A 15,416-nucleotide genomic window follows, 5' to 3' on the forward strand; every position below is an offset into this window, starting at 1 on the left:
CCTCCACCCCCCACCCCTCCACCACCGCTAGAACACAGGTCAACCTATAGATGCTCCCCCAGCCCACTGCTGTGTGCTCCAGGTTCCAGCATTGCTGTCAGCCTCAATCCCAAACTCTGCAGGTATTGTTCAGGTTAATCTTGACATCTGCACTCCACATTGTTCCAGATGCGTTTCGCACCGGCGTGTTTTCCCACCGGCATGGCTGATCGAGCCTTTACCTGCATCCCGTTAACAGGATGCATTGAGTTTCACACCAACCTTCAGTAAGTAGTTTTCCGATCTGCTACAGGGAGGATCCCACTATGAATTCAAGCTGGCATAAAGCTGATATTTGGGCCTCTCAACAAATTTCCCACCTCTGATTTTCGATGGCCATTGAACCCGCCAGAGGGAGCTTGAGGGAAATTTCAAACCCCTGATGGGCCAAGCAGACTTTCTTATCCACAATAAATTGCCCCTTACGGTCAGGGGGATTAACAGGGTAAATGCATTGGAGTTACGGAGATAGGGACTGGGTGGAATTGTTGTCAGTGCAATATTTCAGGACAGCAAGTTTGACCTGCGTCCTCGTTTTTGTCTGGTTTTTCTTTGGTATGCTGTAAGATCTCTTCTTTCTCTTCTTGGCACCACCATGATATAAGGTGCAAAGTTGGTGCAGGCTCAATGGGCTGAATGGCCTCCTTCTGCACTGTAGAATTTCTGTGATGTCTATGAATTATCTTGTGAATAGGTGATTGAAAAAAGTCCTAATTCGTAGAGTTCCCAGAAATAAGAGAAGAACCTCTGATATTGAATTTGATGATTACGGAGGTAGGGCGTGAGTGGGATTGCTGTCAGTGCAGGGCTGAATGGCCTACTCCTGCTCCTATTTCCAATGTTTCTCTGACATTGAACATGGTTACAATTAGATTGCAGATTAGTGCACTGGAAGCGTTTCCAGTTATCTTCCTCCTCATACTGAAGTCTTTTTCATCCTCTTTGGATACTGCACCTCTCGGGGGAAGGAGTTGGTGGATAGAATTTGAAAATGCAGAGCTTTGTGAAAACCTGCGCAGGGAAAACAATAACCCTCGCGATGGAGCCCTTGGATACTACTGAAAATGTCGAGGCTAAGATTCAGGACAAAGAAGGTGTTCTCCCTGATCTGCAGCTCTTTGCTGGAAAGCAGTTGGAGGATTTAAAGCAGCTATTCAATAGGAAGTTTTTCTAAATATACTGCAGAGTTTGAGTGACTTTCTCATCCAAAGAAAGTTAACGGTTTTTTCTCATGTATTTTTTACACTTTCTCTCTGCGTACACTTCCTGAGTCCAATATCCACCTTGCAAATATTACAATTTGCACTTTGTATCATAGAACATAGAACACTACAGCACAAACAGGCACTTCGGCCCACAAGTTACGCTGATCACATCTATACCTACCAAGCCATAGAACTATCTGTAACTCCCAATGCCATTAGATCCCATATACTCATCCAGAAGTCTTTTAAAAGACCCCAGCGAGTTCACTTCTACCACCACCGACGGCAGCCAATTCCACTCACTCACCACCCTCCGAGTGAAAAACTTGCCCCTAACATCTCCTCTGTACTTGCTTCCCAGCACCTTAAATCTGTGTCCTCTCGTAGCTACCATTTCAGCCCTGGGAAATAGCCTCCGAGAATCCACCCTATCTATTCCTCTGAACATTTTATAAACCTCTATCAGGTCGCCTCTCAACCTCATGGTGATGGCAAGAAGAGGAAGAAGGGGTCTTACACCATACCAAAGAAAAACCAGGCAAAAAAGAGGACACAGGTCAAACTTGCTGTCCTGAAACGTTACAAGATCGATGAATATTGCAGCGTGCGTGTCCTTCTGAGGAATGTGTTCATGGCTAGTCACTTCCACAGGCAACACTGTGGAAAGTGTTGAGGAAATCCTCATGTTGAGGTCAAAACAATTCATTCGTATGTGCTAAATTTTTCCTTAACCAAATAATATCACCAATAACGTGTATTTAAATTTGTTCCCTTTTAGTCCGAGAGCCCATGTTTGCCAATGGGCAGGTTTTATTAGACATGCTCAGGCAAGACCAGAAATTTCCGCCTGAGGTTAACAGAGATTTCTGTTGTCGGAGCCTCATCCGCTCCGATTCCGTGATAGCAGAGTTCCGGTCAATATGTTTTAGAGGTTGCGCTGTATAAGTTTCTGATGAATGTAATTTTCATTTTACATTCTGTTGCCAGGAAGTATTAGTCAGCTCGCTGCCAGTTGTGTGACAGTCTGTGTTGTTTTTGCAGTTCTAGTTGAACGGATTCCCTGGGTACCACCCGAATGCATCGAGGATGTCAAGAATTTGAGCTTGGCCACAGACAAGTGGAGTTTTGGAGCCACTTTGTGGGAGATTTGCAGTGGTGGAGATAAACCGCTTGGTCATTTTGACTCCACGAGGGTGAGTTGGACCAGGTTTAAATGCGATGCGCTTGGTTACGGTGTAAAAACAGGGCCCAGGCAAGCAGTGCCCGGGTGGTGAGGATTTCTCTGTCTCCACCTATGAGGTTTGTTTGTGATTCCCATTGAACCAACAAAGAGGAAGTAGAATGACAATGTTAGAAACATACAGTAGATCAGGCAGTATCTATGAAAAAGTTTCGACAGTATTTGAATATTATGCTTTGTTATGAAGAGTATTTGGATGTGAAACCTCTTGATGTATTCTTTTACAATGAAGCAAACCTTAAAAGGTTCAAATCTACTGGAAAGCAGGGCCAGCAGACATGCATTAGTTTATAGGTAGGTTGTGACTTTTAGAAACATAGGAATGCAAAAACTAGAAGCAGAGGAGGTGATGGCTTACTGGTGTTATTGCTAGACTATTAATCCAGAAACTCAGCTCATGTTCTGAAGATCTGGGTTTGAATCCTGCCACGGCAGAATTTGAATTCAATCAACAAAATTAAGAAACTACTGTTGATCATGAAGCCATTGTCAATTGTCAGAGAAACCTATCGAGTTCACTAGTATCCCTCAGGGAAGGAAATCTGCCATCCATACCTGGTGTGTGGTTGACTCTCAAGTGCCCTCCAAGGGCAGTAAAGAATAGTAAATAATTACCCATGGCCCACAAAGGAATTAAATAAAAAAAAAACTGGCCCTTGAGCCTTCTCTGTCATTCACATTGATCATGGCTGAACATCAAATTCAGTATCCTGATCCTGGCTCCCCCCCATATCCATTGATCCCTTTAGCTACAAGAACCTTTGACAATGATAAGAACATAAGAACATAAGAAATAGGAGCAGGAGTAGGCCATCCAGCCCTTCGAGCCTGCCCCGCCATTCAATAAGATCATGGCTGATCTGTCGTGGCTCAGTTCCACTTTCCCGCCCTCTCCCCATAACCCTTAATCCCCTCCCTTATCAAGAACCCATCAACCCGCTTCTTAAAAATATTTAGCGAGGCAGCCTCCACCACTTCAACGGGCAGAGAATTCCAGAGATTCACCACCCTTTGAGTGAAGAAGTTCCTCCTCAACTCCGTTCTAAACTGCCTCCCCTTTATCTTGAGGCTGTGCCCCCTAGTCCTACTGTCCTTTCTGAGCGGGAAGAGTCTTTCCACCTCTATCCTATCCATCCCATTCATCATCTTATACGTCTCAATGAGATCTCCCCTCATTCTTCTAAACTCTAACGAGTACAAGCCTAGTTTATTCAGCCTCTCCTCATAGCTCAACCCCCTCAACTCCGGCATCAGCCTAGTAAACCTCCTCTGCACTCCCTCCAAGGCCAAAATATCCTTGCGCAGCTTGCTCCTTTTTGCCTTTGGGATTGTCAGTCCTTTGGCATTTTCTTTCATGTATAATTTCTATTTTTCCTTCAGTGAAAACGTGCAGACGTTTCTGAAGTTTGATGCACTATCTGTTAGCCTGCGTTGACTTTTGGAAATCTGTTTAACCTGGTGTTGAAATGGTTTGCTTTCTCTTTGGACAGAAACTGCAGTTTTACGAGGATAAGCATCAGCTTCCTGCGCCAAAGTGGTTAGAGCTAGCTAACCTCATCAATCAGTGCATGAACTATGACCCAGACTTCCGGCCTTCATTTCGAGCCATAATACGTGACCTGAACAGCCTCTTCACCCCAGGTGTGTGACTCCCTCCTCCTCCCAATTCTGAAGCAAATGAGATCAAACTGTACCACCTCCCACTGTTCATCTGCTTTGATCACTGCTGCATTTTTCAAGCCGCATAGTTTGGGGTTGGCTTGACTGGTAAAAATAGGGTGGCACAGTGGTTAGCATTGCTTCTTCACATTGCCAGGGACCTGGGTTTGATTCGTGACTTGAGTTACTGTGTGAAGTTTGCACGTTCTCCCTGTGTCTGCGTGGGTTTCCTCCAGGTACTGCAGTTTTCTCCCACAGTCTGAGAAACATGCTGGTTTGCTGCATTGGCCATATTAAATTCACCCTCAGTGTACCCAAACAGGCGCTGGAGTGTGGCAATGAGGGGATTTTCACCATGAGTTCATTGCAGTGTCAATGTAAGCCCACTTGTGACTCTAATAAATAAACTTTAAAGATCTTTCTTAAGAGAATATCCATGACCAGTTGAAGCATAAGTTTCAGCCAGGCCCATTAGTGAAATTATCCTTGAGGCAAAGCATCCTTTCCTCATGTTTATGCCAAAAGAGAAAATTGTTAAGGTCTAGTCTGGCTTCATAATTGGGGTTTGGGTCCAGCATCCTGACTGAGGACATGGAATTTTCACAAGTCTACCAATTCTCAGCACTCTGCCCGTCTGCCTGACTTTGGGGTTCATTTTGAGTTTCTCAAACCTTATCGCGGGTTTGCTCAGTTTCTGTGGAAAATGTTTTATGGACTCTGGAAAAGAAAGCCAATTGAAAAAGAACATCCACTAGGGTGGAGTTAAAATGAGAAATCGCCACATGAGGACAATCCCTTGGCCTCAAACCTCCATGATTTCTTCAAAAACACCAATGTTTTGGTTGGTCTCTGCTGCTCTGTGAAGTAGTAACTATTGTGAAATTCAGGCCACGCTTTCCAAAGAAACATTAAATAACTTTGCCGTACAAATGACTTTACTTCAGAGTGCAGCATTGGCATTTGAGCACCCCTGAGGTTTTCCTGAAGAAAGCAAAGCTTCTTGTGCCTGGGGCTCTCGTTCTTGCCTCCGAGTCAGAAAGTTATGTGTTTGAGTCCTACTCCAGAACTTGAGCACAAAAAGCTAGGCCGATATGCCAGTGTAGCACCAAGGGAGTGCTGTGGTGTCAGAGGTGCTATCTTTCAGATGAGACATTAAACCAAAGCCCCGTCTGCTCCCTCAAGCAGATGTAGAAAATGCCATGGTACTATTTCAAAGAAGAACAGTGGAATTACCCCCAGTGTCCTGACCAATATTTATCCCCCAATTATCATCACACACAAAAAAAATTACGTGGTCATTAACACATTTCTGTTGGTGGGAGCTTGCTGTGCACAAATTGATTGGTGCGTTTGCTATATTGTTTAAAGATATTTCATTGGCTGTAAATCACTTTGGGGTGGCTTCATGGTATTATTGCTCGGCTGCTAATCCAGAATCTCAGCTAATGTTTGGGACTTGGCTTCAAATCCTGTCACGGCAGATGGTGGAATTTGAATTCAGTTAAAAAAAATCTGGAATCAAGAATCTGCTGATGACCATGAAACAATTGTCGGAAAAACCCATCTGGTTCGCTAATGCCCTTTTGAGAAGGAAATCTGCCTTTCGTTACTTGGTTTGGGCTACATGTGACTCCAGAGCCACAGCAATGTGGTTCACTCACAATTGCCCACGGGCAATAAATATTCCCATGTCTCCATGAATGAATTAAAAAAGATGTCTGGTCGTGGTGCAAAAACAACATAAATATTCAAGTCTGTTCTGTTTTTTTGATCATATATCCACATGAAGGCAAGAGACCTCGATTAGAGAAGAGGCTGTTTATTAAATTGAAACCTCTATTTGAAGCAGATTATTGTTTGTCCTACAGATTATGAGTTATTGGCTGAAAGTGACCTGCTGCCAAACATGCGAGGCGGGGCTCTTGGCTTCCTTGGTACTTGTGCAAGCGACGATCCAGCCCAGTTTGAGGAACGGCATCTCATATTCTTACAACAGTTGGGCAAGGTAATAATTCATGTGGTTTACCACTTCAATCTAGTCTGAACTCCGGTTAATTTATCTTGCTGCACAGATCAAACGCTTGCAAGAGTAACCTACGTTGTAGAACACGTTGCTCTGAACTATGAATAGGAGGCACTCCAAAAACACTCAAGGATTTGGTGGCACAGTGGTTAGCACTGCTGCCTCACAGTGCCAGGGACCCAGGTTCAATTCCGGCCTCAGGTCACTGTCCGTGTGGAGTTTGCGCGTTCTCCCCGTGTACGCGTGGATTTCTTCCGGGTTCTTCCGTTTCCTCCCACAGTCCGAAAAATGTACTGGTCAGGTGCTAAATTCTCCCTCATTGTAGCCGAACAGGCACCGGAGTGTGGCGATTAGGGGTTTTTTACAGTAGCTTCATTGCAGTGTTAAAATAAGCCAACCTATGACCAGTAAGTTAACTTTAACCTGTAAGTATTGGGCGGCATGGTGGCACAGTGGTTAGCACTGCTGCCTCACAGCACCAGGGACCTGGGTTCCATTCCAGCCTTGGGTCACTGTCCGTGTGGAGTTTGCATGTTCTCCCCATGTCTCTGGGGGTTTCTTCCGGATGCTCCGGTTTCCTCCCCACAGTAGAGATGTGCAGGTTAGGTCGATTGGCCATGCTAAATTGCCACTTAGTATCAGAGAAATTAGCAGGGTGAATACATAGTGTACTGGGATAGGTCCTGGTTGGGATTGTTGTCAGTACGGTCTCAATGGGTCAAATGGCCCCCTTCCGCACTGTAGCGATTCTATAGCCTGAATTTTACCGGCAGGCCCTCCCCAATTCCGGGGGTGGGCAAGCACTTGGAGAACGACATTCTGCGTTGGTCTCAGGCGGGATTGTATGAACCTCAGGCGGACATGCCGGTAAAATTCCACCCTTTGATTGTATTGACAACACTTGACTTTCCTTAAACAAGATCATTTCAAAATGAGTTGAATTATTTTTGGTACGTGCAATGGTACATTTTTGAGCGCAGAGTCATTTTTACAGCGTGGAACCATGGGGAGAACCTGAACAAACTCCCACTCATTTTCACGTGTCACTTCTGGTTCGATATATTTTGTCCATATTTTGTGGAGTTTTCATTCAAAACAGAGTGCGCGACTCCATTCGGCAGCCTAATCCAGTGTTCCTCCTCCCTCGCAGGGTAATTTTGGCAGTGTTGAGCTCTGCCGCTATGACCCACTCCAGGACAGCACGGGCGACGTGGTGGCAGTGAAGAAGCTGCAGCAGAGCACGGCCGAGCACGTTCGCGACTTTGAAAGAGAAATCGAAATCCTGAAGTCCCTTCAGCATGACAACATTGTCAAGTATAAAGGCGTCTGCTACAGCATTGGTAAGTCAAATCAGTCTAAGCTGTAAAACTTCAACGCACAGTGATCCCTCACTGAGAGTCACGCTGCAAACGTTCAAGGTTGTTGCCTTGTTCCAGCTCCCCCACGGGAATAATTCCCTTTGGGTTTCATTTCATGGCTGCTGGAGAAATCCCCCATGCAAAGGACAAGAGTGGGAGCTAGCCCCGCTGGCTGGATCAGTCTCAGCCACTGGCACGTTCAAACTGAGACCTAAGCAGATCATGATCGCAAAGGTCACTGTAGCTCAGTATGGCAGTCACTGTGATTCAAGGAGAGATTGGGTACAGGTAATCGCTACCCGTGGCTGAGTATGTAGGGGGGCATGATGGCACAGTGGTTAACATTGCCTGGGACCCGGGTTTGATTCCCAGCTTGGGTGATTGCCTGTGTGTGGCGTTTGCACATTCTCCCCATGTCTCCATGGGTTCCATCCAAGTGCTCCAGTTTCCTCCCAAACTCCAAAGATGTGAGGATTATGTTGATTGGCCATAGTAAAATTGCCCCTTAGAGACAGGGGGACTAGATAGGGTCAATGCATGGTGTTATGGGGGTACGGCCTGGATGGGATTGTGGTCGGTGCAGACTCAATGGGCCGAATGGCCTCCTTCTGCACTGTAAGATTCTATAAAGTCCCACTCCAGAGAATTGAGTGGTTAAGTCACGCTACTGGTCCCAATGCCCCTCGGAAGGATTCCTGCACTGTTGTGGGTGCTGACTTGAGGGGGGATGGTGAGAAAGTAGTAACGTCACTGGGCTTGTTATTTAGACACCCGCATTAATGTTCATGGGGCATGGTGGAATTTAAATTCAATTAGTAGATCTGGAATATAAAGCTATTCTCAGTAATGGTGAAAATAACAACTGTCAATGATTGTTGTAAAAACCCACCTGGTTCACTACTGCCCTTTAAGGAAGGAATTCTGCCTTCCTTACCCAGTCTGGTCTACATGTGACTTCATAGCCACAGTAATCTAGTTGACTCTTAAATGCCCTCAGAAATGGCCCAATAAGCCACTCAGTTCAAGGGCAATTAGGGACGGGACATAAGAACATAAGAAGTAGGAGCAGGAGTAGGCTATCTGACCCCTCAAGCCTGCTCCGCCATTCAGTATGATCATGGCTGATCTTTTCGTGGACTCAGCTCCACTTACCTGCCCGCTCACCATAACCCATAATTCCTTTACTCTTCAAAAATTTATCCTTGCCTTAAAAACATTTAATGAGGTAGCCTCAATTGCTTCACTGGGCAGGGAATTCCACAGATTCACAATCGTTTGTGTGAAGTTCCCCTCAGTCCTAAATCTGCTCCCCTTCATTTTGAGGCCATGTCCCCTAATGTTAGTTTCACCCTGCCTCTATCTTATCTATTTCCTTCATAATTTTATATGTTTCTATAAGATCTCCCTCACACTTCTGAATGCCAATGAATATAGCCCCAGTCTACTCAGTCTCTCCTCTTAAGCCAACTCTCTCAACTCCGGAATCAACCGAGTGAATCTCCTCTGCACCCCCTCCAGTGCCAGTTTATCCTTTCTCAAGTAAGGAGACCAAAACTCTACACAGTACTCCAGGTGTGGTCTCCCCAGCACCTTATATAGCTGTAACGTAACCTCACTGTTTTTAATCTCCATCCCTCTCGCAATGAAGGACAAAATTCCATTTGCTTCTTAATTACCTGCAAACCAACTCCTTGTGATTCCGATCCCTCTGCACAGCAGCACGCTGCAATTTTTTACCATATAAATAGTAGTCCATTTTGCTGTTATTCCTCCCAAAATAGATGACCTCACATTTACCAACATTATACTCCATCTGCCAGGTGCTCGCCCACTCACTTAGACTATCCATATCCCTTTGCAGACTTTCAGCATCCTCTGCACACTTTGCTCAGCCTCTCATCTTAGCATCATCTGCGAATTTTGACACACTACACTTGGTCCCCAACTCCAAATCATCTATGTAAACTGTAAACAATTGCGGTCCCAACACTGATCCCTGAGACGCACCACAAGTCACTGATTGCCAATCAGAAAAACACCCATTTACCCCCCACTCTTTGCTTTCTGTTAGTTAACCAATCCTCTATCCATGCTAGTACATTACCCGTAACACTGTGCACCTTTACCATACGCAGCAGCCTTTGTGCGGCACCCTGTCAAATGCCTTCTGGAAATCCAGATACACCACATCCACAGGTTCCCCATTGTCCACTGCACATGTAACATTCTCAAAGAATTCCACCAAATTAGTCAGACATGACCTGCCTCTCATGAACCCATGCTGCATCTTTCCAATAGGACAATTTATATCCAGATATCTCACTATTTCTTCGTTGATGATAGATTCAAGCATTTTCCCTACTATAGAAGTTAAGCTAACTGGCCTGTAGTTACCTGTCTTTTCATCCATCTCCTTTTCTAAACAGTGGCATTGCATTTGCTGTTTTTCAATCTGCGAGAACCACCCCAGAGTCCAGCAAATTTTGGTAAATTACCACTCGTGCATTTGTTATTTCCCCTGCCATCTCTTTTTGTACCCTGGATGCATTCCATCAGGACCAGGAAACTTGTTTACCTTTAACTCCATTAGCTTGCCCATCACTACCTGTTTCATGATAATGATAGTTTCTAGGTCCTCACTGCCGTAATCTTCCTGTCATTGATTTTTGGCCTTTTATTTGTGTCTTCCACTGTGAAGACCAACACAAAATATCTGTTCAATGCCTCAGCCATTTCCGTTATTAAATCCCCCTTCTCGCCCTCTAAAGCACAAATGTTTACTTTAGCCACTCTTTTTCATTTTATATATTTGTAGAAATTTTTGGTTTCTGTTTTTATATTCTGAGCTAGTTTACTCTCATAATCTGTCTTACTTTTCTGTATGGCTTTTTTTTTGTGGCTTTCTGTTGACCTTCAAAGATTTCCCAATCCTTTAGTTCCCCACTAATCGTAGCCACTTTGTATGCATTTTCTTTCAGTTTGATACCTTCCTTTATTTCCTTAGATATCCATGTCTGATTATCTCATTTTCTACAATCCTTCCTTATCACTGGTATATACTTCTGCTGAGCACTGTGAAAGATCATTTTGAAAGTCCTCTACTGTTCCTCAATTGTCCCACTATAAAGTTTTTTTCTCCCAGTTTACATTAGCCAACTCCTCCCTCATCCCATTGTAGTCTCCTTTGTTTAAGCACAAGACACTGGTATTGGATTTTACCTTCTCACACTCAAATTCAACCATTCTGCGATCACTTCTTCGGAGAGGATCCCTAACTGTAAGATCACTAATTATTCCTGTCTCATTACACAGGACCAGATCTAGGATAGCTGCTCCCTCGTTGGCTCCATTAGATACTGTTCAAGGAAGCTATCGCGGATACATTCTATGAACACCTCCTCAAGGCTGCCTTGACCAACCCGGATTGACCAATTGATACGTAGATTAAAATCCCCACGATAATTGTTATACCATTTTTACATGCATCAGTTATTTCAGCATATGCTTGCCTTGCCAGTGATGCCCACATCCCATGAAAGAATAAAATCTCTCAAAACACAAATTTCTATATGCACAATATTGGATTCTCACACCAACGAGTTTTGTTTTTATCTGAACAGGGCGGAAAAACCTGAAACTAATTATGGAGTACCTACCTCACGGAAGCTTACGTGACTATTTACAGAAGAATAAAGATCGTATTGATCACAAGAAACTACTTGCATATGCCTCTCAGATCTGCAAGGTAATCTATTACTATGGAAGAATGGGCAGCTTTAATTTGATTTATTATTGTCACGTGTATTAAAGTATTGTTTCCTGCGCACGATACAGACAAAGCATACCACTTGTAGAGAAGGAAAAGCGAGGGTGTACAATGTAGTGATGCCGTCATTGCTAGGTGCAAAGAAAGATCAACTTAATGTGAGGTAGGTCCATTCAGAAGTCTGACAGCAGCAGGGAAGAAGCTGTTCTTGAGTCGGTTGGTACATGACTTCAGACTTTTGTATCTTTTTCCCGAAAGAAGAGGGCGGAAGACGGAATGTCCAGGGTGCGTGGAGTCCTTAATTATGATGGTTGCTCTTCCAAGGCAGCATAGATGGAATCAATGGATGGGAGGCTGGTTTGTGTGATGGACTGGGCTACGTTTGTAGTTTCTTGTAGTCTTGGACAGAACAGGAACCATACCAAGCTGGCTGAGTTTCAGTACAAATACAGTCAAATGCACTGCCTTCACAGGTGAAGTCTCCTTGCTTTAGCTATAACTGACAGTGAGGTTAATTAACTGCACTCTAATTTATATTCAATTAAAGTTTTAAACTTTATTTATTAGTGTCTCAAGTAGGCTTACATTAAGTCTGTATTGAAGTTACAATCCTGTGATAATCCTCTAGTCGCCATGCTCTGATGCCTGTTCAGGTACACCGAGACAGAATTTAGCATGCCCAACGCACGTATCCAGCATGTCTTTCGGACTGTGGGAGGAAACCGGAGCACCCAGAGGAAACTCACGCAGACACGGGGAGAATGTGCAAACTCCACACAGACAGTGACCCAAGCCGGGAAACAAACCCAGGTCCCTGGTGCTGTGTGGCAGCGGTGCTAAGCACTGTGCCACCGTGCCGCCCCTCAGACTTACAGATGATCAGTGGAATCCTTCCACAAGCAACGTCTCTACCCAGACAGTGTTAGAATGTATACCACAAGCAACAGTTGATGCAAATAGTGCATACATTTAAAGTGAACAAAAAGAGAAAATACTGATACAACCCAGTAAGTCTGACAGCATCTGCGGAGCGAGAGACATATTTAACATTTTGAGTCTATATCGCACTTCTTCAGAGCGCATTTAAGAGAAGCTAGATAAACACCAGGGCAATAGTATAGAAGGATATACTAATAAAAGGCAGCAGGGGGCTTGCTTATGTGGGACCAAAATGCACACATGCCCCTGATGAACTGAAAGGGATGTTTCTGCACTGTAAATATTTTGTTAAACGTGCATTCCCATCACTACTTATTACTGATGTTTAATGGGTTTAGTTTTACTTTTGATGCTTGAAGTTTGTCGGTCACATGTGATGTTCCAGAAGGAAGGATTTGCATTTATCTGGTGTCTTTCTCATTCATGAGGTAGCCTACAGGCCAGGGATTACTGTTGACACATAATTGCTTTTGTCTCCTAGACAAATCAGACATGCAGGCAAGTGGAGAGTATTCCTGACTTGTGCCTTGTAGGTGGTAGACAGACTTTGGGCTAGTCAGGAGTTGAGTCACTTGCCACAGAATTTGCAGCCTCTGACCTGCTCTTGTAGCCACAGTATTTATATTGATAGCCTAGTTCAGTTTCTGGTCAATAGTAAACCACCCTTCCTCCCAGGATGTTGATAGTGGAAGTTTCAGCAATGAGAACAGAATTCATAGAATCGCTACAGTGCAGAAGGAGGCCATACAGCCCATCGTGTCTGCACCGACCACAATCGCACCCTGTAATCCCACATGTTTACCCTGCTAATCCCCTGACACTAGGGGCAATTTAGCATGGCCAATCCACCTAACCCGCACGTCTTTGGACTGTTACAGGAAACCAGAATACCCGGAGAAAACACACACATCTCTTCCTAAAGATGGTCATTGCTTGGCACTTGTGTGGCACAAATGTTACTTGCCGCTTTTCATCCCGAGCCTGGATATTGTCCAGGTCTTGTTGTATTTGAATATGGACATCTTCAGTCATTGAGGGGTCGCAAATGATAACTGCCTTAGGAAAACCCTCTGCCTGGACACACACAGACTAAAAGCTGAGTGATCCAGCAGGTCAAAGGCCGAAATGGACTGATTTCTGCACTCCAGGTGAATGATGAGATACGGTGATGAGGTGGGACAGTAGAGGCTTCTCTTATTTTTCCATGTTGCTGAACATTGTTCAGTCATCAACAAGCATCCCCACTTCTGACCCTATAAGTTCATAAGATATAGGAACAGAATTAGGGCATTTGGCCCATCGAATCCGTTCCGCCATTCGATCATGGCTGATATGGTCCTCATCCCCATTTTTCTGCCTTCTCCCCATAACCGTTCAATCCATTACCAATTAAAAATCTGTCTAACTCCTCCTTAAGTTTACTCACTATCCCAACATCCACCGCACTTTGGGGTAGCGAATTCCACAGATTCACAATCCTTTGGGAGAAGTAGCTCCTCCTCAATTGTGTTTTAAATTTGCAACCCTTATTCTAGACTATGACGATAATCCTAGAATGCCCCTAGGCCGATAGGTCATAGTCTTTGGATAAGGGGAAGCATCCGCTCCACATCTACTTTATCCATACCTTTTATCATCTTGTATACCTCAATTTGATCTCTCCTCATTCTCCTAAATTCCAGAGAGTATAGGTCTAACCTGTTGGAAGCAAGGTCATTGATGAAGCAGCTGAAGATGGTTGGGTTGAGGACACTATGCTGAGGAACTCCAGCAGTGATGTCCTGGAACTGAGATGATTGGCTTTCAGTAACCTCTCAAAACTAGCCTTGGTACCAGTTTTGATTCCAACCAGTGGAGCCTTTTCCACTGGTTCCCCTTGCCTTCCATTTCGCTCAGGCTTCTTAATGCCACACTCACTCAAATGCTGCCTTGACATCCTGCACAGTCCATCTCACTTTACCTCAGTAATTCAGCTTAAGTCCACGTTTGGACCAAAATTATAATGGAGTCAGGAACTCAGTGACCCTGTCACATCCCAAACTGAGGGCCAACAAGGAGGCTGCATGCCATTTATTACTGCAAGTGCAGTGAGAATAATCCCCGCAGATGGTTTTCATTCTTACAAAATGTTGCTGAGAATATCAAACTGTTGGTGACACTGAACATGTATAGCCTTGGAAAACTCAGTGAAGTTTTTGATTTCTTCAATGCTTCTGTTTAGCCACAAGAGGGCAGCTTTGGGTTGAATTGGAGATTTTGGTTCAGAATTCTCCTGTCCTGCTGACTTATTCCCTGGTTTTTCAAACGAAACCAAATCTAGTGAATCCAGTTAATTGTCATCACAAGGCATCATATTGTGTTGCTCTTATTGGAAACATTAGTGTTAAGAGCACAGCTGATGTCAAATGTTAGGGTATTCCGAATTCCAGAAAAGAAACCTAGAATGCCGGTTCCTAATTGTATTTTGCAATTTGATATAATCACCATCATAGATTCCCTGTAGTGCAGAAGAGGCCATTCTGGCCATCCAGCCTGCATGGACTCCTGACAGAGTATCTTACCCAGGCCCTCTTCCTCCCACCCTATCGCTGTAACCTCACACGTTTACCATGGCTAATCCAGCTAATCTACAGATCTGTGGACTGTGGGAGGAAACCAGAGCATCTGGAGGAAACCCACGCAGATATGGGGAGAACACAGAGATTCACCCAAGGCCGGAATTGAACCCCCGTCCCTGGCACTGTGAGGCAGCAGTGTAACTGCTGTGCCACCGTGCTGCAATGCCACCATAATATGAGGAAAGTTGTGAAGACCAGGGAAAGAATACCAGATGTTTTTGAAATCGAACCGTGGAATCCTTACAGTGAAGAAAGAGGCCACGAAGTCTGCACCCACTCTCAAAGAATGTCACACCCAGGTTCTCTCTTCTGCTCTATTTAGATGGTCAATCCATCTAACCTGCATATCCTTGGATTGTGGGAGGAAAGCAGAGCATCTGAATGATACCCACACAGACATAGTGCGAATTCCACACAGACAGTAACCTGAGGCCAGAATTGAACCCAGTGCCACCATGCTGCATATATGGCGTGGAGCGGATACTTCCTGTTGTGGGACATTCTAAGATGAGAGGTCCTAAATAGTCTTAGGACAAGGGGTAGCAAATTTAAAACAGAGTTGAGGAGAA

The 15,416-nt window shown here is 44.5% G+C and overlaps 1 protein-coding gene across 2 annotated transcripts in view; it reads left to right on the forward strand.

Moving 5' to 3' along the window:
• LOC145342905 (tyrosine-protein kinase JAK2-like) overlaps positions 1 to 15,416 on the forward strand; it is a 270,756-nt gene that overhangs the window by 239,084 nt on the left and 16,256 nt on the right. For both annotated transcript variants that reach the window (XM_080188485.1, XM_080188486.1), the window contains 5 exons: positions 2,286 to 2,437; positions 3,975 to 4,125; positions 6,012 to 6,148; positions 7,317 to 7,506; positions 11,145 to 11,269. In XM_080188485.1, coding sequence (XP_080044611.1) covers positions 2,286 to 2,437; positions 3,975 to 4,125; positions 6,012 to 6,148; positions 7,317 to 7,506; positions 11,145 to 11,269 — 755 coding nt within the window. The remainder of the gene's footprint in view (positions 1 to 2,285; positions 2,438 to 3,974; positions 4,126 to 6,011; positions 6,149 to 7,316; positions 7,507 to 11,144; positions 11,270 to 15,416) is intronic.

Source organism: Carcharhinus amblyrhynchos, chromosome 5, assembly GCF_965287045.1.
Source record: "Carcharhinus amblyrhynchos chromosome 5, sCarAmb.v2.hapA, whole genome shotgun sequence".
NCBI classification, from domain to species: Eukaryota; Metazoa; Chordata; class Chondrichthyes; order Carcharhiniformes; family Carcharhinidae; genus Carcharhinus; species Carcharhinus amblyrhynchos.